The sequence below is a fragment of the Artemia franciscana genome, chromosome 4 (assembly GCF_032884065.1).
Source record: "Artemia franciscana chromosome 4, ASM3288406v1, whole genome shotgun sequence".
In the NCBI taxonomy this organism is placed as follows: Eukaryota; Metazoa; Arthropoda; class Branchiopoda; order Anostraca; family Artemiidae; genus Artemia; species Artemia franciscana.
Genome location: NC_088866.1, coordinates 21,960,220 through 21,987,427, shown reverse-complemented (window position 1 = coordinate 21,987,427; position 27,208 = coordinate 21,960,220). Strand labels below are relative to the sequence as shown.

The 27,208-nt window shown below is 36.9% G+C and overlaps 1 protein-coding gene across 1 annotated transcript in view; it reads right to left on the bottom strand.

Moving 5' to 3' along the window:
* LOC136026153 (peroxisome assembly protein 12-B-like) overlaps positions 1 to 23,096 on the bottom strand; it is a 39,051-nt gene extending 15,955 nt beyond the window's left edge. The window contains exons 1-3 of the mRNA XM_065702454.1: positions 22,887 to 23,096; positions 10,215 to 10,323; positions 2,508 to 2,707 (exon numbers count right to left, since the gene is read on the bottom strand). Coding sequence (XP_065558526.1) covers positions 2,508 to 2,707; positions 10,215 to 10,323; positions 22,887 to 23,018 — 441 coding nt within the window. The 5' untranslated portion in view covers positions 23,019 to 23,096. The remainder of the gene's footprint in view (positions 1 to 2,507; positions 2,708 to 10,214; positions 10,324 to 22,886) is intronic.
* Between the last annotated feature and the right edge of the window lie 4,112 nt (positions 23,097 to 27,208).

Genomic DNA, 27,208 nt, shown 5'->3' with positions numbered 1-27,208 from the left:
TTCAATTACATTCCCTCAATTTACATTCCCTGACCCAGAGGCTGTGGGGACATGGCATCCCCAAAGGTATTGAGACGTTCGAATTATTTTGAATACCATGAATTTTCACGGTTTCTATCAGTGTCAAGGGGAAAATAAAAAGGGCAAGCAATGGGGGGGGGGTGATTGTCATCTACTCCTTAATTAACATCCACCGGAACACTTACAGTTTCAACTTAATGACCTTGACTGTTCCTCAACATGTTCTTACCTTAACACTCTTAGCTTTTTTGGCCGCTCAAAATCAAACTCACCCCCTTTCCCCAATAAACGACCATATATAAAAACAAAGGGCAACTTATATAACTTAAAACATTTACCCCAGGGGTTGTGGTGGGTTACGTCATCCCTGGGGGCATAGTTGTTTGACTCGACTTGTTCGAACATGATGGGTATCCCAAAACTTGCTATTCCTGGTATTCTTGATAAACTGCCTAAACTGCCTATTCCTCTGACCCTTTCTTAACAACCCCCTCAACAAACCCTGACAGATTAAACTTCATATCTTGAGCCGTTCTTGAGATACTATTTATACGCCTTTTTGATAAACTGGATGCAATAGTACCTTTTGATTTGGTTCCACATGCCCATCAACATTCGCTGAAGATTCACCTTAATATTCTAAGCCTTTCCGAAAAGAATCAGAATCAAACACCCTCCACCCTTTCCCTAGTGATAGATCCTGCATGTCAAAAGGAGCAAATTACATTATTTATAATCCTTGCTCTGAGGGTTGTGGGGGTGTTGCATCCCCAGAGGCATAGTTACTAGATCTTTTGACTGTTTTAAATAAAATTACTTTTTCAGAATTTCGATTAGATAGGAGGTAAGGGAGCATCTAAAAAGGGTATGGGCGGCTGGTTGCCCACTGATGGCTCTTCAATATCCCATGAAAGTTTTCCACTTATCACTCTACATTATTCATTAGACATTGCTGATAGACCCTTTTGACAACCAGCATGCGAAGATTGTGTTTAATGTGTTCGGTATCCCTCTAAAAAGCTGTGGGTTTATGTCATCCCCATAGGCAGAGTAATTTGGCTTTTGGACTATTTTGAACAAGATGACTATTTCATATTTTTTTTAAATTTTTGGGAGGAAGGGCAACTAAAAAGGGCATAGGAATGGGGCTAGATGCCCTCTCTAAGCATTTACAATATTCCCTCAATATGTCCTGAGAGTTCCAACTTAATACCCTCAGCCGTTCTTAAAATATTGCAGGTCCACCTTTATGATAAGCTAAATGCAGATAGTGTTTTAGGCTTAGTTTGACACACCCCTCAAAATTCTCCAAAGTCTCACTTTAATTTTCTTAGCTTTTTCAGATAAACCCAGAGTCAAACATTTCCTCTTTTCCTAATGATGAATCCTGTGTGTAATTTACAGGCAGGATTATCAATATCGGTGACGCCAATTCATGAATATGTAGAGCGGAGGGTTAGGTTTTTTTCCTATTTATTGTTTAAAATGAAGATGCCAAAAAAAACACATACGAGTAAACCTAATTGAAACAGGGGGAAGCGGCGACTTCACTGCTTAGGGAAATCGTCGGCTAGTCTACGAAACAAGTGTCTTAACATCTTCTTCTTTGACGGCCCTGGTCATGAGATCACTGCGTCTGTCATGTGAAAAAAGTGAATTTAGCTCTATGCTACGATAGTTTTTAAATATACCGATCCCTCTCTCTCTCTCTCTCTTTCCCATTGGTAATCGCAGAAAACCTCTCACACGCCATAATACAAAAAAGAATCCTTCATTGCTCGCTGTGGTCACAGGCAAAGCAGCAACTAGCTTCATCAGTTTTAGCACTGTAAAATATGCAATTTTATATTTTACTTCGGAGGGGACTCATTCGGACTTCCAGTCGAATGAGTCCCCTCAAAAGGTTATACAACTGCCCTAAGGCTTGAATGCTTTCATTCCGGCCTTTCAATGTTCATAAATGTTTAAGGTGTTTAAAAAAAGAAAGAAAAAGAAACGATAGAGCTTTCTATTTTTTTGTAAATCCAAAATATGTAAGATTTTGCAGCAAGATAGTTTTTGCAGCAAATATAACTTGAAATTTTGAATTCTCCCCTCCACCACGAAAGGAATGTGTTCGCTCTTAGGGCTGAAAAATTCGATACGATTTTCAACTACTTGAAAATTTTGACTAAAAGCCATATTTTATCTTTCTCACAATAAACGACAGACAATGAAAATAGATATTATCGTCAAATCCTTGGATTTTTGGATATTAACACTTTACAGTGAGCTTATAGTTCGATATTAACTCATTACATATTTTCCAAAACTTTTTGTAGTCCCTGATCCTACCAACTCCATGAGCCAAAGAATCCGAAAATTATAGATGAACAAGTAAAAGAATAAACGTAAAAAAGAGTAATGAATAAAATACTATGGGCAAACAAAAAAGACTAAATATTAAAAGAGAAAATAATAAATATATAAGAATAAACAAATCTTACACCTTCTCTTAAAATCCCATCAGCATAGCAAAGTCTCCACTCACGGAAGTAAATCTCTACTTTTCTTCTAATATATGGTATTACGACTAGAAACAAAATAGACCAGTATCTATCTTTTGCTTTCAGGAACTTTCTTCCCTTTTCTTCGCAGTTGGCTGAAACTCTTTCTAACCCATAAAAATTCTCTGCCATGGACCCACCTAGAGAAAACAATGTATTAAAAAAAATAACCTAGAAGTCTCTATCCTACAACTTAGAAATTAATTTCTACAAGTTTAAGGAGATAAAATTAAAGAGCAAAGAAACATTAAGGGAAGTTGAAAACTATCATTACCTCAAAAGAGATATCCTAGCAGAGTCAATATCACACTGGAATTGCAACTCTATGTTCTTCGGGGTACAGGTTCAAATTCTGGTGTTGCTAAGACCCAAGTTCTGGCTTGGATTGGGGGTTAGTGTAATGACTGCAAGCCCAGCCACCAGGGGTTTAGAGGCTATGGGTCTTCGAAGCCTTAGCCTTGATCCAGTTGGGTCTGTCCCACCACAAATCACAATTACATTCCCTTCAAAAAATAGTAAGTTCTTCATCCTTTCCATTTTCCCTGAAAAAGTACACACGGCACATCATAGAACGTACGTATGGACATGGGTTGTTTCTCCTATATATGACCCCAACACTGCCCACTAAAGCATGAGCAAATTAATCTCATCCATCCTCAGAACATTGTAGACTACAATATTTGTTGCACAACATGCATGTTTACTGTGATATTTCCTTAGTAAGATCACTGATTAACGTTATTCTACAGTATTGAACAAACATAACAAGACGGCAAAGGAAGCAACAGGAAAAGAATATGCAACTAGGAAAAGGGTGCGCTTTTACTATCACACATAAATCCCTACCACAAAACTAGCTCTGTTTGGAACGATTCCTTTGGAATCGTGCTCTTGAGGAGAATGTCCCCTCAAGACCACGATTCAGATCCGAATAGTACTGTAGGAAACTCAATTCAGTAGTCTGGCTGATATTACTTTGAACGACTCTGGGAGCGGATATGTGGGTCAGTCGAGAGGGTAGAGACACAATCCACCAGTGGACAAACATAAGTGAAGTCAGTTTTTTAGCTCAGTTTCTAAGTTTTGAAAAAGAGTAATAGGAATGATTACTTTTAATACAAATTGGGTTTCAGCAAGACAGAATAAGCTCAAGCTTAAACAACTATTCTTCTTCCTCCTGTTTGGTGATTTGGAACTAAATCAGAAGACACTATGTGCATCCAGGGTAGCTAAAGGGCACAACTATAATATATTACAAATGGTTATGGCTATTAACTTGAAACTTTCAGGGCCATTACTGCTACTGCGACTGCGACTACTTACGACTGCGAAAAATAACTGCTTTTAACTGTGACTACATTAGACTTCGACTACAACTAATTGTGGTTGTGACTGCTATTACTTGCGACAATTATTGTGACGTGACTCCTTGCGTCTTCAACAGCGACTGCTTGTGACATTGACTACTTACGACTACAACTACTGATGAATGCGACTAATCACGACTACGACTACTTGTGACTAATTGCAACTGTGAATACTTGCAAATTTACGACTGCGACTACCTTTGACTGCAACTACGGAAAAAATAAAACTTTCAGTAAACGTTGAGGGGGATTTAAAAATAAAAACACACTAGGTGTAAGCTGGTTGTCAAAGGACGTATCAACAATATCTTAGGGATGACTGAGGGATTTAGTTGAAACTCTAAAAAACAATCTATTTTTTTTTAAATAATTGCATATCATCGTTCTGCTGAAACTGAATCAGGTTATTGTTTCTAAGACAGAGTGCATTTGAACATGTTTTACAAGGGAGTTTCTTAGAAAACACACTTTAAACTTAAGTTAACTATTGTCTGCGGTTTGCCTCTTTTTACGTTGTAGTTACTGCTGCAACAATGATTCAGAAAGTGAGTACGCCTATTTGCTAGGGGATGCCAACATTTTCTTCATTCTTCAGGATGGTTGATTCGACACCAAGGCATATCTGAGTCGTTTCAGGTTCTGTCAGCAAGTCCGTAATTTCAATACATGTTAAATTTGTTGTTATTCTTCAGGGGTAGTAAGTTCAAATTAATTCTTTCACGAAAATAAAGTATAAAGTCATTTAGCTGTTTCAACAAAAATCCCTCAGTTATCAAATTATTCAGTCTACTAATCTTTGCATCCATGCTAGAGTCATTACTTTTTGGGATTGAAGGAGAAGAAGATGGTATGACATAATTTTTTTTTAGGCACATAGCAAAAGTGTGAAGGACACTAAACTTCTGTCAGATGCAAACTAAATATAATCTAAACAAATTCGTATTTCTAATAGGTATTTTCTGTAATTTATAGGTAAAGGTACTCATTAACACAGTATTTTTTTGTTGTGACTGTTCAATTTTTTTTAGCTTTTTATATTTTTTGGTTTTCAAAATTTTAGGAAAACTGATATTTAAAGTTGAATTTTTACAAAAAAAAATACAAGGTCAAGGTTAAAACAGGAAAATTCTTAGGAATCAGGAAAAACCAGTGCCCTTCCTATGACAGTTCTGTGTGAGATTATTGTAACCCACGATTTATTCACGCACGCCTTGACAGGGAGAATGAAGTAGAGCCCTAATTGCAAAGAATCTGCTTGGTCAGCCATTTCAGTTCCAGCAAAATGTTCCAGCGCCCTGCCAGAACAAAAAAGAAAAAAGGACACATTATAGTTTCAATCTGTTTTTCAAAATTCCCTTAAATTATTTTTGTAAAATATCTTTTACTGATAAAACAAACGTAAAACGTAACTGATAAATAAACGTTATGTTTTTGTGAAAAAAAAACATAAAAAAAACGTAATAATTATCACTCCTTAGTCAACTTTGAATCTAAGTGAAAATATTTTTTACAAGACAGTTTTTTATGCCAAAACTCGTTTTTTTTTAAATTTTCACTTGCTAAGGGGACTGAGAGCAGGAGCATTTAAAATGGGAGTTGTAAGCATCTGTTTTATGATTAATGACAATTTCAGTTGTACACAAGTTTTCCCTGTCAAGTCTATTCACAACAGCAAGACAGAAGTTTTATATTTGGTGCCAAATGCCCCTTCAAGACAATACTGCTAAGGCAAATTCACACAAACAACTTAAATTGAATCATTGGCTTTCAAATGAGCTATTAAATAGCTCTCTATAACATGTTGTACCCTGCTAGAAACACGAGAAAAAAATTGAAATTAGAATCATTAGCATTTAGAACTCATTTTCAGAATTCCCAACAAATTGTTTTTCCAGCTAACTTTTACAGTTAAGATAAATATAGCTAACAGTTTTTGTTCCTGAATTAAACTAAAAAGAATTTTTCACAAGATAGTTTTCTTTTTTAAATAGACCTTTGTATTTTGTGTTTCCTTAATGGGGCTGTGGAGGAAAACATCACAAGAGGGGTAGGCTAATTATAAACCACTTGTTAGTAGTTTCGACTATGTGGATTATAATGAAACCTTTGTTATGTAAATTTCACTGCTAGATTGGAAATGGCTGCTTTAACAAACTATGCTCAGTGTTTGACATGAATGACCTTAATAAGATTAACTCTCTACTGTAAGACAGGTTTTGAAATTTTTCCCAAACAAAGTTTAGCAATGAGTGGGTCTGGCAAGCCGTGGTTTACAAGTGATCTTGAACAAATGGCTAACACAAGGTGCAATTTACAAAGCTCTGAAAAAGTACCAACAGCAGTAACAAAACTTAGAGACCTGAATTATCACCTTCAACCATGTTAAGCACAGGAATTGCATTTGGGTTAAGGTTGTGTCACTTCTACAAAGTGAGAGTTGCAAGTGACACTTCACAGTGAAAAAACTAAATGACTGGTCAGTCAACAGCAAAATGAAAGCATCTGAGACAAAAATTTCGAGATTCAATAAACAAAAACATGGTTTTCCCGCAGTCACACCACTAGTCTTATTTTTGTCTGCAACCCTATTAGGGGTTATATGTAGTGTCGAGTGTTTGTTCACTATTCATTTCCAGAAGCAGGTGAAAAAAGACAATTGTGCTTTACAGACATTGATGGCAATACGTTGGTTAGGGTTTTCCAGGTTGTCAACTGAAGACAGAATACCTTACATATATTTGAAACCTCCGAGAATATGTGTATCCCATAAGGCGATCCTATCATGTACTGAACCGTGTTGAATACCTGAGAGATGGTTTGGAGATAATTCAGAAACAAGCTCAGAGGACTGTTTTTGTTGAAAAACTTATTGACTAGAACTTGCATTAGAAATCATCAAGTTTACCAAGTCTCTATGAGCACTGCTTTCAGTTGATATTCCACTTCATTCAATTTATGCTTTCAAGTTTCTCAACACTACACACACATTAGTACCACCTGTTATGCCACCCTGCGCTAATAATCATACAAGGAATAATCTGAAGCCAGTTACATCTCACACAGACAGATTCAGCAGTCTTTTTGTTTCCTCTTTTAAATGTTTTGCTAACAAGTTAAAACAATGCGTTCTAGTATGTAATTAACAAGAGCTAAGAGCTCATATGGCACTTGTGACGAGGTCGGAAGAGCCAAGAACCAAGAGCTCATATGGCATAAGCTCTAGCAAAATTTTAAGAATCAACAGATTGCTTTAAAAGGAAAATCAGAGGCTTAATGCCGGTCGGGATTAAAAATAAGAGCTCTGAGTCACGAGGTTCTTCTAAATGTCAAAATCCGTTAAGATCCGATCACCCACTTGTAAGTTAAAAATACCTCAATTTTTATAATTTTTCCTCTCTCTTCAGCCCCCCAGATTGTCGAATCAGAGAAAACGACTTTATCAAGTCAATTTGTGCAGCTCCCTGACACACCTACCAATTTTCATCGTCCTAGCATGTCCAAAAGCACCAAACTTGCCAGAGCACTGAATCTTCAAAAGAGAGCAGATCCAGTCCGGTTACGTCAATCACGAATCTACGACATTTATAAGCGTCTTCCAAGATTTCCAGTTACCCTCTCCAACTCCCCCTAATCTCAACAAAACTGGTCGGGATTTGAAATAAGAGCTCTGAGACAAGAGTTCCTTCTAAATATCAAATTTCATTAAGATCCAGTCACCCGTTCTTAAGTTAAAAATACCTAAATTTTTCTAATTTTTCAAAATTAACAACCCGAAGCTCCCCCAAACAGAACGGATCCGTTCCAATTATGTCAATCACGTATGTATAACTTGTGCTCATTCTTCTCATCACGTTTCATCCCAATCTCTCCACTCTAAGCGTTTTCCAAGATTTCTGGTTTCCAAGATTTCTGGTTTCCCCCTCCAACTCTCCCCAATATTACTGGATCTGGTCGGGATTTAAAATGAGAGTTCTAAAGCACAAGATCCTTCTATATATCAAATTTCATTAAGATCTAATCACCCAATGGTAAGTTACAAATACCTCATTTTTTTATTTTTTCCAAATTACCCCACCCCCCCCCCCCCAACTCCAGCAAAGAGAGCGGATACGGTGCGGTTATGTCAGTCACTTATCTTGGACTTGTGCTTATTCTTCCCACCAAGTTTCATCCTGATCTCTCTGCTTTAAGCGTTTTCCAAGATTTACCCCCCCCCCCCAAGGAAACTGGATCCGGTCGGGATTTAAAATAAGAGATCTGAGTTACGAGGTCCTTCTAAATATGAAGTCTCATAAAGATCCGATCATCTCTTCGTAAGTTAAAAATACCTTATTTTTTTAATGTTTTAGAATTTACCCACCCCCCAACTCCCCCAAAGAGTGAATCCGTTCCGGTTATGTCAATCACGTATCTAGGACTTTTGCTTATTTTTTCCACAAAGTTTCATCCCAATCCCTTCACTCTAAGCGTTTTCCAAAATTTTAGGTTGCCCCCCAAACTCCCCCCAATGTCACCGGATTCGGTCCGTATTTAAAATAAGAGCTCTGAGACAAGTTTTCCTTCCAAACATCAAATTTCATTAAGATCTGATTACTCCTTCATAAGTTAAAAATATCTCATTTTTTCTAAGTTTTCAGAATTAACCCTTCCCCCAACTCCCCGAAAGAGAGCGGATCCGTTTTGGTTATGTCAATCACGTATCTAAGACTTGTGATTATTTCTGCCACCAAGTTTCATCCCGATCCCTCGGCTCTAAGCGTTTCCCAAGATTTTAGGCTCCCCCCTCCAACTCCCCCAATGTCACCAGATACGGTCATGATTTAAAATAAGAGCTCTGAGACACGATATCCTTCGAAACATCAAATTTCAATAAGATCCGATCACTCCTCCATAAGTTAAAAATACCTCATTTTTTTAATTTTCCAGAATCGCCCTCCCCCAACTCCACCAAAGAGAGCGGATCCGTCCCAGTTATGTCAATCACGTATCTAGGGACTTGTGAATATTTTTACCACCAAGTTTCATCCCAATCCCTCCACTCTAAGCGTTTAAGATAAGAGCTTTGAGACCTGATATATTTCAAAACATCAAATTTCATTAAGGTCCGATCACCCGTTCGTAAGGTAAAAATATCTCCTTTTTTCTAATTTTTCCGATTTAACCGCCCCCCCCCCCCCCCAGATGGTCGAATCAGGGAAACGACAATTTCTAATTTAATCTGGTCTGGTTCCTGATACGCTTGCCAAATTTCATCGTCCTAGCTTACCTGGAAGTGCCTAAAGTAGCAAAACCAGGACAGACAGACCAACCGACCAACAGACTGACTGACAGAATTTGCGATTGCTACATGTCACTTGATTAATACCAAGTGCCATCAAAACAGAACCATTAAGGGGAAATCATTATATATCTATGATGACTTTTTGATTAAATGATTCTGGTTATGCTTCTCAGCCTTTCCACTCTAGAAAGGGCACTAAAAGTGTCATTTTTGATACCATATGACGCCTAACAACAGTGTTATCAAAATGAAGTAATAAAAAGCATGTAAATAAGAGCAATACCTTTTGATTTTTACCTTTGTGGTTTTGACCACAATGACTCCAACAGTGCTTTAACAGACAGTGTTTTAAATCCGTCATTTTTGAAGCGTTTTTTGCTATTTTCAATATAACCAAAAACTTGCTTTTACAGTCAACTTTTGCTATTGAAATAAACTCAGGTAAGTTATCATTCCCAAATCAGCATTATATGACATTTGTTATCACTAGATTTTTTATTGCACTTGGTAGTTACCAAGTGACATATAATGATCACAATTTCTTCCAGACTGGACTCTTGCAGAAGAAATAAAAATTCAATTAAACAAATACCTGTTGCATACTGTAGCTTGTTTTTACTCTCCCCTCCCCCGTAAATAAATTCTGGATTCAGCCCTGCTCTCGGTATAGATAAAGTTGTTGGCTTCTCCAGAAGGAAACTTCAAAATTTTGAAAATACTTATATCAATGCTAAAACCACATCATATCACTTTACCCCTACCCCTGCCTCTACTTGTTAAATATATGGCCCTAATTATATAGGCCTATTCTCAATTAATTTTCCTGTTGCTTGTTGCTGTTAATGTTCAATACTAGATTTTTTTTTTTTTTTAATGCATAGAACTTTCAGTTACTATGGACAGTGTCTGATTTTTTACAAGGTTGCAGCTATTGCTGTAATCATGATAAATATTTCAAATTTTTCATCAACATAAGCAAAAAAAGAAGAGAAAACTAACCAAACTGTTTCAAACAATAGTATTGCACAACAAGATCAGCGATAACGTAGACTTCATTGTAACTATATAGCCATTTTCCATGTCTTTGTGGATTTGATCTTGCCAAAGTCTATAACAAACATAAAAACGAAGTTATAAAGTACCCACAATAATTCTATGCAGTACACAGAAATGTAACCAGTTCCAGTAGGCATGCTTTTACATAAGCTTCCACCTGAATTCTTATTCTACAGATATTACAGATTAAATGTTTCCTTTATCATGAAGAGTGACTTCTAAGCAAGAATTGACAAGCACTTAAAATGCACAAGTGAGGATTTAGACAATTTTTTTTTTGTGTATCTTACATTGAGATCTGAAACACAAATTATAGAGTGTATTCATCCCTATAGAAACAGGTTCTACATACATTTATTTGTAACCGATGCATTTAAGGACAGGAAAATTTTTCTTAATGCATGTGGCTTGTTAATGATTATAAATAGTAATGTAATGCAATCACACAGTTACACAGCTATTAATAAACACTTTGCTCCTATGACAATTCCTGTGATAGACACAGAAAAAACATTGGCAAGTATAATGCTTAGTATAATGATAGTATAATGAATGCTAATGATAAGTATAAGTATAATGCAAGTATATATGCTTAATTTTGAAATCAAGTGAAAATCCTTAGAAGTCTTAAAAACTCGGAAGTTTGTGGTAACAAATTTGCCAACAAAGAGCAGCAAAAAGTAACCAGAATTCAAAAAAGCAAGGTATTGGTAAGATGAATTGTTAAAACTCAATTCACTTTTTTGGTGATTTTAAAGATCAGACATTTATTACGATTAGAATTGCCAATCAAAAACCACAACCATTAGAACATTTTACCTGTTTATTCAGGAGCTTAAGAGCTTCTTACAAAATTAACTAAAGAAAACACATTTTTGAAGAACAGCTACAAATTAAAACCTAAAACAAGCAGAAATAATTTAAAAATTAAAACTTAACGCAAAATGAAATTACTATGGAACAGAAAGGTGGAACCTAAAAGGAAAAATAAATACAAATCAAGTCAAACTTAAAACAGCCAGCAGTCTTACATCTTCTTAAATGTTCTAACTACCAGAGCATCAATTGTACTTTAGTTTCAAGGAATTGAGTTTTAAGTAGCGTATTACAAATCATAATATTAAGAACTACATAAGAATTAAATATCACAATCCAAATCAATGTTAGAGTCAAACAGACCAGCACTGGACCTTATGCAAGGTACAATAATGTCTACAAATGAGAGCTACCATAAATAAGAGCAAGGCTATCCATTCAAAAGCCATTTATTCAGTTACTATTGAGGCACAATGCTCCTTACTTACAGTTTGTTACACCAGACTGTCTGATTGTATTAATTCACTTTTTTATTTTGCACCAGTTAAGTTTAAATGTTAAATTTTCTCCACAACTATGCCAAATCCTAAAATTCAGTCATTGTAGCTTTATTATACTGGATAAGAATTGTCAAGGCAAGACCTCAGGATGTGAACACTTCAAGCTGACAAAGTAGACGTTTTACCTAAATGTCAATTACTGAGGGGGTAGAAAGTGTCAATGTAATAGGAGTTAATTCTTTAATTCAAAATTGCAATTTAATTCTATAATTTTAGGAGTGCCAAATGCAACCCTTTGGAGGGAAGACAGGGAAACCTGTGTCCAACCCCTATTCCCCCCCCATATAATTGGAAAATGCATTTAGAGTGTTTCCATTGAAAACACCATTTTTGGCATTTCCAATCCAAGAATCGGGAAAAAAGACAACAAATTTAGCTCCCAAAAGATATGAACATTACTCACAGCTCTCTACAACATGCATTCCCCCACAAGAAATTGGAGAAATATTAGACACATTAGCATTTAGAACTCTTTTTCAAATTCTAAAAAAAAAAGTTTTTCCAACTAACTTTTACAGTTGAGATAAATGTAAACATTCTTTTTTTTAAATAAACCTTTGTCATTTTTGTTTTTCAAAGACAACAATGGTCATGTTTTCATATTTTTCAGGACCATATGGCACTTTATTATGTCACTATCAAAGTTGAATTTAAAAATAACATGTAAGTATAAAAATTATTTTTGAATGCAGCCTAAAAGGCTCTATGGCATTCCAGTGCAATACCAGTTCCAAAGCAAAATCAGTGATTGCAATGTTTTTCTAGATGAGGGCTGTATTTCTGCTGCAGAAAGGTTCTGATCAAGATAATTCCAAATACACACTTTTCATCCTTATGATTTTTTAGGGTTTTGGGGTCTTTTTCATTCCTGTTAATTTGTTCATACAATAGTAATTCACTATTAAACTTAATCAAAATAATAGTTAGCATTCCTGAATGGCACAAAAAGGATGTTTCCTCATTAGACTTTTTGTGTGCATTGAAAAGAAAAATTGCTATTTTTTGTGCTGCTAGCAGGATGCAAAAAATTGCCCTAATTGACCTAATATGGTGCATGACACAGGAACATTACAGAGCCTTTAATAGGCTTAAATGAAATTTATTTTTGCATACATTTGTGCTTTCTTCAAACTTAAATTTATCATAACATCAGAAAGTCCTATATGGTCTCAAAAATTTCAAAATATGAGCAGTATTATCAATGCAAAAAAAAAATTGTAGGGGGGGGAGGGAATTTAATGTATCTGTTGCAAAATTGTTTTTTTTTCTGGATTTTTATAGTAGTATTACCAATAATGCCCATTTCAATGAAAATACCTCAAAAAGCATGTCCAAACTCTAAATGATGCACCCCTAACCTCCCTCAAAAGGGTTGCCGGCAGTAGCTCCAGCCAGGGGCAGATCCAGGATTTTATTTATGGGGGGATGGGTGCATTATTACCTTAATTACCTTAATTCGCACTTCGGAGCGAATTAGTTGCGAGAACTGTGATGCTCCGTAGTTGATGATGGCGATAGATCTGGTTGCTGTGCTAAGGTCAAGCGACAAACCATAGGGACTAGAGAGTGCTGGAGAGATGCAATTCAAGCCCACTCGGTAACGGTGATCACATGGTAGGTATGGTTCAAGGATATTCTCCAGCGATTTAGACTTGGCACCACCGCACAACAGCAACTTCGGATAGAGTGTGTGAGATGGTTGGGTATGACAAGCTGCATCTTCCTCCAAGCTAAATCTCTATTGTCTTCCACGACTGTTATGGTAGTGAGGGCTGGGAGGGGTTTTCCCACTGGAATCTCCATGGTTTGGCCTCCCATTCCTTGTCGAGCCTCTTTTTGAATTCCTCGGGCAAGGTTGCCAAGACTGTCTCTTGGCTTAGTTGGTTCCAATCGTTCACCACTCGCTGGCTGAGAAAGTCTAGTCGGACTTTGGTGTTAACGCTGGATTTGAACAGCTTTCTGGAAAGTCCTCGTGTTTGCTTTTGGTGGGGAGAGAAAGTGAACAGCTTCTGATCCGCTTGCTGGAGGTACCCGTAGGTGAGCAGCATGTCGTTACGCCTACGCCGAAAAACGAGTGTTGGGAGGTTAACAGATTGTAATCTTCTGCAGTAGGGCTGACTGCGTAAACCGTCGATGCATTTAGTGGCTCTCCTCTGGACACCCTCAACAAGCTGGATGTCACTCTTGTAAAAAGGACCAGCAAGACATGTTCCCAAATCTAGGATTGGCCTGACCAGAGCTTTATATAATTTCAGAAAAACTGTGGAGGATCGACTACTGACGGTTCTTTTCAGGAGTCCCAAATTTGCATTTGCCTTCGAAACTGCTTGGGCGGTGTGCTCGTGGAATTTTGAGCTGTCATCCAACAGGACTCCCTGGTCTCTACCGCTACTAGAAGTAGGAATCAAGACTTTCGATGACGTTTTGCCGTCGTACATAGTGTACTGGTGCTGCGGATTACCACAGCCGAAATGAAGAGTGACGCACTTTGAGATGTTGAAGGACAGAAGCCATTTATCTGCCCATGCTTGAATTTGGTTGAGATCGGCTTGTAGGCTAATGTTGTCCGCGGTACCAAATAGCTTGGAGTCGTCGGTGTAAAGAGTCAAATGGTTTTTTGTTTCAGCAACCAGGTCATTGATATAGATGAGGAATAAGGTTGGTCCGAGGACAGTTCCTTGAGGGACGCCGCTCAGAACTTGGCAAGGTGTTGAATAGATCTTTCCTCCGTCCATGGTAAAGAGCCGAACCTTTTGCGTTCTGCCACCAAGGAAGTCCATTAGCCAGTCGACAAGTTTTTTATCAAAGCCCACGGCTGCAAGTTTGGAGTGCAAACGACTATGGGGGACTTTGTCGAAGGCTTTGGCAATGTCTAGTAGAATTAGGTCGACAGGAAATCCTCTGTCAAGAAGCTGAGTAATTAGCTCATAAGTTTCGAGTAGGTTGGTTTCGACTGACTTCCCGGGAAGAAAACCATGTTGTTTGTCCGAGATAATGCTGTTGGAAACTAGGTGCTTGAGAAGTGCGTCGTTGACAATTCTCTCTAAAACCTTAGCGACAGCAGACGTAAGGCTTATAGGTCTGTAGTTTTCAGCTTTAGACCCGTCACCCTTTTTGAATATGGGTGTAACATAAGCAGTCTTCCATTGTGAGGGAACAACTCTGCAATAGAGAGAAAACTGGAATAGATGGCACAAAGTGGGGGAAATCTCTGTGGCTGTTTCTTTGAGCAACCTCGGGTGGATTCCGTCGGGGCCAGCTGATTTGTTGGCATCAAGGTTTTTTAGCCTCTTTTCCACCCTAGGTACAGTGATAACAACCGTACTCATGGGAGACGGTATGACGTATTTAGGATGGGGTGGAGGCTCACTATCTGGTTCTGTTGTGAAGACGGAAGCGAACTGGTTGTTTAGTAAGTTTGCTAGTTTCTGGGTGTCAGTCACTTCTCCTCCATCATCAGTAGTGAGGCGTTTAACACAGCGCCGAGCGTGGTCTTTACTAGATACGTAATTCCAAAACTTTTTTGGGTTACTCTTGCATTCATTGGCATGTCCAAGCTCAAAATTTTGGTACAGTTGTTTAGTTAAGTTTCGTAGTCTGTTCTGAGCTTGAACGTACTTTTCATAGTGACCAGGCTTATCTCTTTTTTTCCAGTTCCAGTTCCAATTCCAAAAATTGTAGGGAGGTATATGGACTAACAACAAGTCCTTTCACCTCTTTGACTTCTTCTTCAGAAAAACTAGCTACTGGAAGCGCTATTCTCCTCCAATCTGCAAACAATGGATATATACGATTATGAACAATAATACACTGTTATTGATTGTGGGAAGTACGAGTACCTGAGCTACCTGTCCCCGGCAGTTTAAGGCACTAGGCCGGCCGGTACCAATACGGCTCTTCCTACTCATTCCCGCTCTCTTCTACACAATCAAAAACTATGGATAAATCGCGTCCTTTTAAAAATTGACTTCTTCAAGCTTTAATCTTTATTAAACAATATTTCTCTTCTTTAAGGTATCAATTGCTGCCTTAAATATCTTACGATCAATTTCCCATGGCAGGTTAGAATCCAGGATAGCTGTATAAGTATTTGGGATCTTAGCCAAGGAGCAAAAACGCTTAAGAGCAACAGTCTCCTCACTCTGAGCCTGGCAATCAAATAAAATATGCTGGATTGTTTCCTCTGTTGAAAAGCAGATTCGGCATAAAGGGGAATGATGTAGCTTCCAATTAAATAACAAGCTATTTAGAAGTAGGGCACCTGATTTCAGCCGGTAATATAGCACTGTATTTAATCTTGTATGAAATGGAGATAACATTAATGTACTGTGATTAACTTTGGATCTTTGCCTGATAATATCTCGTGAATTGAGGTCAGAGGAAGGACTAGGAGATAACATGGAAGCCTTTGCTGCTAGAGAATCAGCCATATCATTATATTTTATACCTTTATGACTAGGAACATGTTGAAAATAAACTTCATTTTCCTTGATCTTAAGATTAAGAAGCTGTCTTCTAATATTATATAAATCTTTGTCATTAGCAATTCTATTAATATTTTGGATCAGTAGTGATGCTGATTTAGAGTCGGAGAGACAGAGTATATTTTCAGATTCAATGTTATAATTATTAAGTGCATCCAAGGCCAGGCGGATGGCACATAATTCAGCAGACAAGATAGAAGATCCCAATGGGAGAGGAGAATAAATGTTCAAATTCAGGGATGGGATGCATGCTCCTGCTCCAGCTCTTTCCCTCTGGACGGATCCATCTGTATATATTTTTCTATAGTTGGGGTAAGCCTTTGAGATGTGTTCAGCCAAAATAGTCTGGATCTCATAATTAAGAATCAAATCTTTACTAATAGAGATAAGTTCTACTTGACAGCTTGGAGGGCTCATTTCCCATGGGGGGGACTCAGTAAAGGGATATGCATAAAGCGAATGTTGATTCCAGTTTGGGACCTCCAGTTGAAACTGATTCCATGATGAATGGGCATTGGGACAGGCTGACTTCTCAGCAAAGGTATGTGCATATACAGCATGCTTGGCTCCATATGCCTGGATTTGCGAGAAATACTTTATCCTTAGACTAGATGCTCTTTCACTTAGGGACACCAAACCCGACAGTGTTCTTCACTTTGACAGAGGAGTATGCTTATGTACACCCAAAGCTATTCGAATAGCAGAATTTTGTAAAGATTCAAGGATTTTGAATGAGGATGGGGACGAGCTGAAAAAAAATTTGAATCCCATATTCTATATTTGAACGAATATATAATTTGTAAAAATCCAAAATAATTTTTGGGTGACATCCCCACTTACTTCCAGCAAGTCTTTTTAGAATACAAAGTCTCTGAATAATCAGAGATTTCAAAGAATTAATAGGTTCATGCCACTGCATTTTAGAATCCATTAATAAACCAAGTAACTTCACTGAATTGCAATATGAGATCTTTGTCAGTGGATTAGGAGGATCTAGAGTACCATTAGAAAATATAATGGCTTTAGTTTTACTTATTGATATTGGGAAGCCAAATGCTAAAGAGAATCTCTGGACTAAACTTATATCCTGTTGAATAAGGCTTTGAAGAAGGCTAATATCCCCTCCTGACTTCCAAATGATCAATCCAGTGGCGCAATTTGCGATTTCTTTGTCTTTTAATGCTAGGGGTCATATACGGTAATGTCTTCGGGACGGGAACCAGCCTTTCTATCGTGTTTCTACTCTGAATCTTGGTGACAGCTGTCAGGAATTTCTCCCACTGGTCGTCGACATTACCCTGAAGTAGCTCATCCCAGTCGATAAGTCTTATCTCCTTTCTGATCGCCTTGTAATCTGTGTAGACCTTTCTTTTGTATTTACTTTTCACTGGACGTCTAGAGGTAATAATTTCTATGCCAAGATGGTCACTTTTCTCAACAGGTGGGAGATAGTTTACCTTCTGAATCGCTTCGATTCTGTTTACAAACACCAGATCTAATATCGTGGGTTGTTGGGAAGGGCGAAACCGAGTTGGTTGGTCAATTAGCTGGTAGGCAGAAAGGTCGTGTACAATCTCAATGAATGGTCTAGCGTTAATCTGGCTATTGGCAGTTGGGTTATAGGGGTACCCGTCTTTCCAGATCAGTTCTGGGAAATTGAAGTCACCTCCGACAATAAATTCGCCTTTAAAGTTTTCAATAGCTTGGCGGAACATTAACGAGAGAGTGTTCTCAGTCTCAATGGCTGAGGATGAAGACGGGCTTCGATAAATACAACCGACTCTGAGAGGGCGTTGGCGCTGGTCTTCACCAGTAAGGTCAAACCATACAGATTCGACTGAGGCTGAATTTGCCTCAATGCTTAGCTCACGTACTGCATAGGTATTTTTGATCAGAGCCAGAACACCGCGTATGCATTCTGTACGAGAAAGGTTGGAGACGACTCGGTAACCAGGCATATTAATATGAGAATCTTCTAGCCTTGTTCTTGAATTCTTAGGACACACTTCTGTTAATAAGACCAGGTCATAGTCTTTTTGATACATGAGACTCCTAAGCTCCTGTAATTTGTTTGTTAGTTGATCAACATTAGATATGAGAATAGAAAAGTCAGGACTTACTTGGTGACTGCTTTTTGTGCCTGGTCCCAGCTGATCCTCTTTGATCGGCTCAAAGGGGGTAGCATCCGACTGAGAGTCTAGAGACGTGATACTGGAACTTCCGGTTAAGGATATCAAGGATGCATCGGTTGCAGTCGAGGATAACTCATCGTCGCGCAAGAACACACAGGAACTTTGCCATAGGTCTTGGACACTATCACTTAGTCCTAAACTATGCTCACTATAACTAGAAACTTTATTTACAACGCTATATACAAGTCCCCTATTATGCAGATTTAGTGCTGCATGGGCACCGACTGGGATAGGGTTACTTCCCTTTGGCTTGGTCCTTTTTTTGACATAATAGTTTGCTACTGTATATAATAGTTTGCTTTGATAAATTTTGCAAACAAACAAATACCAGCAATTTCAAGGGAACCTTGACAATTATGTGTTGTTGGTGGGTAGTGGAAATGGTCATAAATTTAATCTAAAATCTGGTGAAGATGTAAGTTCTAACAAATCTGTTGAAATTAAAATGGTATACAAATATTGATACAAAAAATAGTGAGTTATAAAAACCATCCCACCATAAAAAGAATAAAAAGCTGTTCACCATCTTTAAAAAAATAGGATATTTAATAGTTTCTGTATAATTTTTTGCCTTTGTACTTTGTACCACTATAGCAAGTGAGTTAAGCTTTTTATTGTAAAAAAAAAAAAAAAAGAGTGACAAAAAGATTGTTAGAAAAATATGAAGTTTAATAAAGATGCATGTAGGTATGTGCTTCAAACTAATTATATGAGTTGAAATACTCCTTAAAAAACAAATAATTATGAGTTTGTTATCTTTGTTTTTGATGAGTATAGATTGGTGATTTAAATTCTCAAAGTTTCAAGTTGTGGAGGTTTCTAATTAATTTTTTAAATCTTGATATTTTCAGAAATTCAATTCAAACGTTTAAATCTTGATATGTCTGTTGAGCACAAAAATAAAAATTTGAAGTTTGACTCAGATTTAGTATTAAGTAAAAGCATTTTCCTGCAAAATTTTGATTCATAAACAACAAATCACGAAATATGATTGGATGGCATGTATCAAAATCAGTATAAAATCCTCAGTGGTATATATAGCAGTTTAGACAATTTTATGGACAAATATATGCAACCCCTATACAAAAACATAACTATATTTTGCAACTGTTTGGCATTGAGAAGGTGAGAAATTCTGAAGTAATATTGCAGTTGTATTCTGTTTCTGTGGTTAACTCAAATTGTGTGAATTTTTCCTTTTTATCATTTATTTTTAAATGGCTGAAAAAAAATCAATGTCATTCCACTGATTCAAACTGAGAATTCAGAGACCCAACTATACTAGCTAGATAAAAAAAATAAACACATAATTATCTGCCTTCTTTTACACACAATTTTTCAAAAACCTATTCTTCTTAAATGATCATTCTAACCTTTGAAAGAATATTTTGCCTTATATACTTAGTTTTAAGCATATACTTTTACAAACTTTTAATAAAGTTTAAAGAGTATAGTCTGTAATGTTTTAGAATGAACAGAGGTGATTTGTCCTATAAAGTAGAGCTTTAATTATATAAAATAGGCAGTAAAGTGGCTACCTTTGGCTTACCAAAATCCAAACTTAAATTAATAATCTTTACACTTCTCATACATTTACTTTCTATCATACAAATCCCCTAAAAAACAACAATGTTGTGAAAACCACCCTGCTTTGAAAAAAAGCAAACCCAAAAAACCAAAACAGAAAGCCAAAAAAAGTAATTATATTGATTTCTTTACCTCAGTGTCATAGCAAGACTCAAAAACAAACTTTGACAGAAAAAAAATTTAATATTTGGCTTTTCAGCCCTGTTGTGACAGCAAAATCCTGAAATATCATTTTGACAACCTAAAGAAGTTAGGATTTTAAATTTCCTCTCCTTGTTATTACAAAATGAAGATTCTCACCTCCCAGTTGGCTTTTGAGGTAAAACAGACAGATCTTCTTGATAAACCATAGTTAAGACCCAACCATAAATCCACCACTACATCAGGGGGGTAGGCCCCCTGGATCTGCCATCAGCTCCAGCATTTTTATTGTGGGGGGGGGGGGCAAGAGGGGTCCACATCTGGATAGTCAATGGGCTATATAATAGTTTTTCTCCAAATGATTGGAGAGGGCAACTGCCCCCCAAAATGACACTTGTATTGTATCAGATAAATGATGCTTCTTGACTACTAAGGTCCCTGCATTGGCCCTGTAGTGCATTGCTGCAGCATGATTTGATCTCTGGGTCCCATATTAACAAGCTAAGGTCAAACCCACTGCACCACCACAGGACATCAAAATGACACTCCAGTTTGCCTTTGGTCCTGTTTAAAATAGATGTTTTAATTTTTTCACCCCTTTATCTGGATTAAAAAAAAAATTCACTGAAAAATGGATCTCCTGAACACTATTTTCATTGGAAAACAAAAGATCACCCCCCCCCCCTGATTTTATTTACCTTAAACCATATATCCACCAAGATAAGGTGGTGATGAGCCTCCCATGGAACATCTCACAGGTGGTGTGACATGAATCTGGTTTGGTATCCCAGGTTAGCCTGCACCCAGCAATGGCCTAGTCCTGATCAACTCCTTTCTTGAATGCATCTATGGTTTGGGACTGGATGGTGGCTTCAGAGAAACTGTTCCAGTAAGGGACAGCATATACAGAGAAGAATTGCCAGCACTCACATCTATGGCAACAGGGGACTTGCAGCTTCTTTGAGTGACATCTTGTTGTACTTGCAAGGGTTGAGGAGAAAATTTAACTGAAAAGGTTATTTTCTAGCAGTTTGCAAGTAGTGATTGCATCTCATCTCTTCCTTCAATAGACTAGGGTAGGAAGTTTGAGGGATGCAAGGTGTTCCTCATATGGCTTGTCTTGCAAAGCTGCTTGGCTTTGGACACTCTCAAATGCTTTAACACCCATTTCATAAAGGGGAGATTCTGGGGTCATTCCAGATTCAAGGTGTGGACATACAATAGCTTTGTATAGCTTCTTGACCACATATGGCTTTCTGGTGGTAAACATTTATTTCATTAGCCCTAGGGCTTGATTTGCTTTAGCAACTTGAGTATGTGTGTGGCTGTACAACTTGAATTCATCATTGACAATAACCCCTAGGTCCTTTTCCTCACTTCTAGCTTCAAATAAATCATCTCCAATATGGTAATGTCGTCAAGGATTGTCATGTCTGAGATGCAGGATTTTGCATTTTGACATGTTGAACAGCAAACCCTACTCAGAGGACCATCTAGATAGTTGGTCTAAATCCTCTTGTATTGTTGAACAATTGGGGCTAATTTGGGACTATCCTAAGAGCTTGCAATCATCAGCATATAGTGTCAGTGAATTTTTCAGGTGAGTTGCACAGTTGTTAACATATATGCCAATGTTGGACACTGTGGGTCCCAGGATGGTAAAATTCTAGTTGAGTGACTTCTTGCTATCTCTGAAAGGGGTTAGGTTAGGAAAATGAAACTTTCAGGGATGGGTCTACAGGCTAAACTATATCCCGGGGAGGGTATTTTAAAGTACCCACCTCCACTCCTTCTCCCTCTAGAGAGCCCTGAAATTTGCCTACATGACAGGTGTATACCTATTGAAATTTTGACAAAATAACACTTTACCTTAATTTTCAGGTACCAGTTGCTTTTTCTCTTCTTTTAGTTCTGAAAATGCAATTCCTGTTATTTTAGTAGAATTCTGAGCTGTATCAACGTTATTTTTATTAAAAAATCCAGGAAATGTATTTGCATATCTTTAAAACCTTATAAATCAGGATTGAGAAAAGTTGTGAAGCTGAAAACAATTTTGTTGTGCTTCATTCAAGCAGATGATCTATTTTGCAAGATTTCATTCTTAGAACACAAATATTTTTGAAGGTCATCAAAGGTCAGGGCCCTGTAAAAGGAGAAGGAGTGGATGTAGGTACTTCAAGATACCTTCCTGTGACTTACTTTAGCCTGTTGACCCATCCCTGAAAGTTTTATTTTCCAAACCTACCCCCTTTCTGAGACAGCAAGAAGTCAATCAACTAGAATATTACCCCCAGGATTGTGCCCTGTGGGACTCTGCTAATGAAAGGAACTTCATCAGAATAAACAATTTTAATGGTGGCCTCATAGACTACTACCTGCTAAGTTCTCCAAGTAACAAAGGCTTCAATCAAGGCAACTATATCCTCATGCACCCAGTATACTTCTATTTTCAGGAGAAGTTGATGTTGTTTCTGTTTTACTGGAAAACAGAAATAGTGCTGATGCTTAATTTTAACCAAAAGGAAAACAAAGCACCTAGACACTTGCCTGATTTAGGCCTAAGGTAGACAGAGTCTAATTTAAGTTCTGAGCCATTCTTATGGAGGGGGATGGGGTAGTTAGCCAACTCTGGGCACTGTAGCTGAGGAATTATCCACTTTAATCCGAATTTTTACTTTAATTATGATATTCCTACTTATATTTGAGTCATGAAGGAGTAATAAAATAAATTCTTCCCAAGGCGCCCCCAACTACCAAGGTAATCCCTAACCATAGGAACTGTCCTGTCAAAGTGCAGCTACTGGATGGCTTCTAACAACATAAATTACATCCTACCTCTACCAGATGTCGAGAAGCCGTATGTAAAACACCACTTAAATCATTTTGGGCAACAAACTCAAACACTGAAGGTCTGTTAAATATAGGATTGAGTTTCGAAGTTAAAAAAGCTCCTTGTTGGCTAGTCATTAGCTGTGTTTTTTTTTCTTTTATTTGTATTCTCCTATTTTGTTTGTCTTCTTCAATAATTATTCAGCCGTACTTCGTGTTTTTTTACTTGTCCGATTACTTATCTGACTAATCCCAGCGTTTTATGGGACGCAAATGACGTCAGAGGTTATTCGGATTACACCCTCGAACGCTCGGAGTTGCGTTTGATTCGACTCGTAAAAGTTAACTTAAAAGTTGACTTTTTTTCTCTGCTGCCGTTTTATTTAGAGCGTGTCCGAAAGCTCAAGCATGCAGAATTAATTTCGCATCCGTCTGGAATTCTTCCAAGAATTCTCAGTCCGGACTAGAATTTCATCTGTAATTATCGCAGGGTTATGACGTCAAAAAACCCTACGAAAGATTCTACGAAATTGCAGCATTTATCTGAGGTTTTTCAGAAGAAACTAAAGAAAGATAGTGGCGATCCATATCCAAGCATAAGGAAGACCAGAGCATAAGGAAGAAAGGTCTGTTTCCAGAGAGATTTCAAATTTCAGAAATGTGTGATAAAAAAAACTTCCAATGTAAGTGGCTAAGAATATCTCAGTTAAAAAAATAATCATTTGTGATCAGCAGCTTTTAGATTATTATCATTAAGTATGTAGATCTTCACCTCGTTCTTTGATCATAGAGCTTTAATTTTATGATAACTGCTAAATACAATGATCATTGACTTCTTGTTTTGTTATTCTTGAAGCAAAAAAATTAAGCTGTTTCAAACAAAGAGAAAACATAAAATTTCTCATGCCTTGCTAAAGGTTATCTCTAAGCAGAGTGATAACGTATCAGCAGTTGTTAGTTGTTTAATAAAGTGATTGTTAATATTCTAGTTGAGTGACTTCTTGTTATCTCACAGAGGGGTAAGGTTAAGAAAATGAAACTTTCAGGGGTGGGCCTACAGGCTAAAGTATATCCTGGGAAGGAGTTCTAGAGTACCCACCTCCACTCTTCCCTCTAGAGAGCCCTGAAATTCGCCTACATGACAGGTTTGACAGTTTTAACAGGTTTGTCAAAATTGAAATTTTGACAAAACAATATTTTATCTTAATTTTTAGTTACCAGTTGCTTTTTCTCTGCCTTTAGTTCTGAAAATGCAATTCCTGTTATGAGTAGAATTCTGAGCCATATCAATGTTTTTTTTTTTTCAAAATTTGGGAAATGTATTGGCATATCTTTAAAACCTTATAAATTTGGATTCAGCAAAGTTGTGAAGCTGAAAACAATTTTGTTGTACTTTATTCAAGCAGAAGATCTATTTTGCAGTATTTCACTTTAATAACACATATTTTGAAGGTCATCAAAGGTCAGGGCCCTCTAGAGAGAGAAGGAGTAGAGGTAGGCACTTCAAAATACCTTCCCAGGACATTCTTTAGCCTGTAGATGCATCCCTGGAAGTTTCATTTTCCTAACATAACCTCTTTTTGAGATAGCAAGAAATCAATCAACTAGAATTTTACCAAGTGATTTTCTTTCAAGTAAAATTGATCTGCCCTAAATACGGTGATAATCCTGTCTTCAAGCAATCATCACATTAAAGCTGCAAACCCATTGTTAACATCACAATGCAAATAAGGTGAAATAGCAGTATAATTCACTAAGTATCAGTGCAGTATTAGCATTTTAACCATGGTCTAGCTCCTTTAGAATTATGTTTGAGTAACCTGATGTGAGCTACCTCTTCTAATCAGGACAGGGCTTTAAACTAATTTCCCAGGGATGAAAAATATGGTAGCTTTTCCTTTAATTACATATATTTAACTATATTGTGTATCAGACACAAATTTATTTTGAAGCTTTTTGGTCTAAAGGATTTTTTTTTAACTTGGTCAAATATCAGAGACAGCACCTTACCTATGCTTGAAATTAAAATAAACAAATCTGATAAATCCTAGTAGGATCCAATTTGGTGATATTTTGCTATGTACATTTTTTCCATCTTTCATTTAAATTTTTATACTCCTTTCACTGACTTCAGCAAATCAACAAAAAATTCTACTTTTTGTTTATAGAACCCCTCCTGTTTCCCTATTTGACCTAAGGTCAATGAAAAAAACTTAAAAGCCTTAGCTTTTTTGACTTTGGGTCATAGTCTCAGAATTTCAATCAAACAGATGGATGGACAAATGGATATTGCAATGTCTGTGTTATCTATAGCTAACACATTTGATCCCAGAAAAGATTTAACAAATCTTATCATTGACACATCAAATTTAGCATGCTGATGAACCTGATATTTGCCTTGTAGTGTCTTTATCAAAAATAAAAAAAAAGTCTTATTTTTGCTGTTTAAGATGTTTATGATTTTACTGAATGTTATACTTGAGTGTGGGTGTGTGCTAGGATTAACAATGCTTATGACAGCAAAGGTCCTTCCATGTGTGGCGCCACAGGGTGTTGAATCCCTGACCCTTAACTCCTGAGTCAAATGTCATATTTGACATGTGAAAAAATGTATTTAATTTTTTTTTGCTCCTAAAGGTGTGATTGAAAATAGTCAGAGGTTTGGGGTGTGAATCCCCTTATTTGTCCTGTTTGAAGGAGGCTAGTACTGTACTTGCAATTTTCATAATTTCTTGTTAATCCTATAATCTCAACTTTTGCAATTTTCTTGTTTCTTTACCACTTCAATGGTATTCTATGAACCTGTTCTTGTTCTTTGTAATATGCCTTTACTGTATTTGGGATATACCTGTATAGACTTCTCTTTGATACTCTACAATAGCATCCTCATTTAGATCAGGTTGCATGTAGCTTTTTCTAAATGTTGTGAAGTCTCTTAAGTCACTTATACCTGAGGCTTTCCCCACTGTTTTTAGTTGGTCAAGAAAAATCCAAAGAAAGTCCCCATTGAAAAGAGCCCAAAAGTAAGATTGAATTTGTCAAAGCTTGAAGGTTTGCCCCTTCAGTCTGTTAAAAAAAACAGATTCATAATTGAAGCTTTGTTCATTTCAATCTTAAGAGTGACCTACAATTTGTGACAATTCATTAAATTGTTATAAAGGGATACTTTTATTTATTTATTTGTCTTGTTTGAATTCTAAATGATTGTTTTTTAATCTTTAAATTGATTTGTACTTATGTTTGATAAGTTTAAAAGAAAGCTTAAATGGCCAAGTCAGTAGGCCAGTAAAGGACCAGGTGTTCCTTTAGCCACGAAGTACAATAGGAAGCTAGGGGCCAGCCATCCTATGCTTTTGCATGCCCTTCCTGCTCCACATTTCTTTAGGTAACCTTTTAAAGTTGGGCCAATTCTAGCCAAGCTGACAGAGTCACATCACTGATCCCTGTCCCAAACCAAATAAACTGGTAATGCCAGGAATTAAACCTGTGCCCTTTGGACAAGGATTCTCAAGCTAGAGAGCCAGCCACTTAGGAAAGAACACAAATGTGACCACAGAACAACAATTGTTTGAAAAAAGAAAATATTGAAAAAAAACTCAAGTCATACTTGCTGCCCATAAACAATATGCATTTTATTTAAACAAAGTAAATTTAAGACAGGTATCAACAAAACTCCATCAGGGATTGTATTTACTTAAGATACAACAAGCAATATGAAAGCTTAGTTTTGTGATATTCTAGTCTTGAAATAATGCAAAATAAGAAAAAATTATATTTCCTATTTGTTTTCCACAAGCTCATTTGAGACTGCAATATGCCCATAGTGCACTTATAAACTCTCTGAAATGCTTTTAACGGAAAGAATTGTAAAGACAATTGTTCTGATCAGCAAAAAAATATTAACATAACTCTCTAAACTTGGCACTTTTTAAGACAACTTTTTAGCAAAGCAAATTCAAAACATAAGAATTCAGCTAAAAGTTGGTGAAATATATGACAGATCTTATTGGTCTAAATAATCAATGCCTATAAAAACAACAGTTTTCTATTCTGAATTCTTTGTGTTTCTGATTCTTAGCAGCAGCTTGGCAACAGACAATCTCAGTTCTATTAGCCTACTAGATATGGTCTAGATGGTTATGGAGACATTTACATTTTATTTTCTCTAGAGGTATATTTAGCGCATAAGTGGATATGCACTATGTTACAAATCTAATGATCACCCAATTTGCATGACCACTAGATTTCAAGGGCCAGAGAAAATTTGATCCTTGAATCTAGTGATGACCTTCGATCTTGATTGGCATTATAAGAAAGTCTTGGGCCTT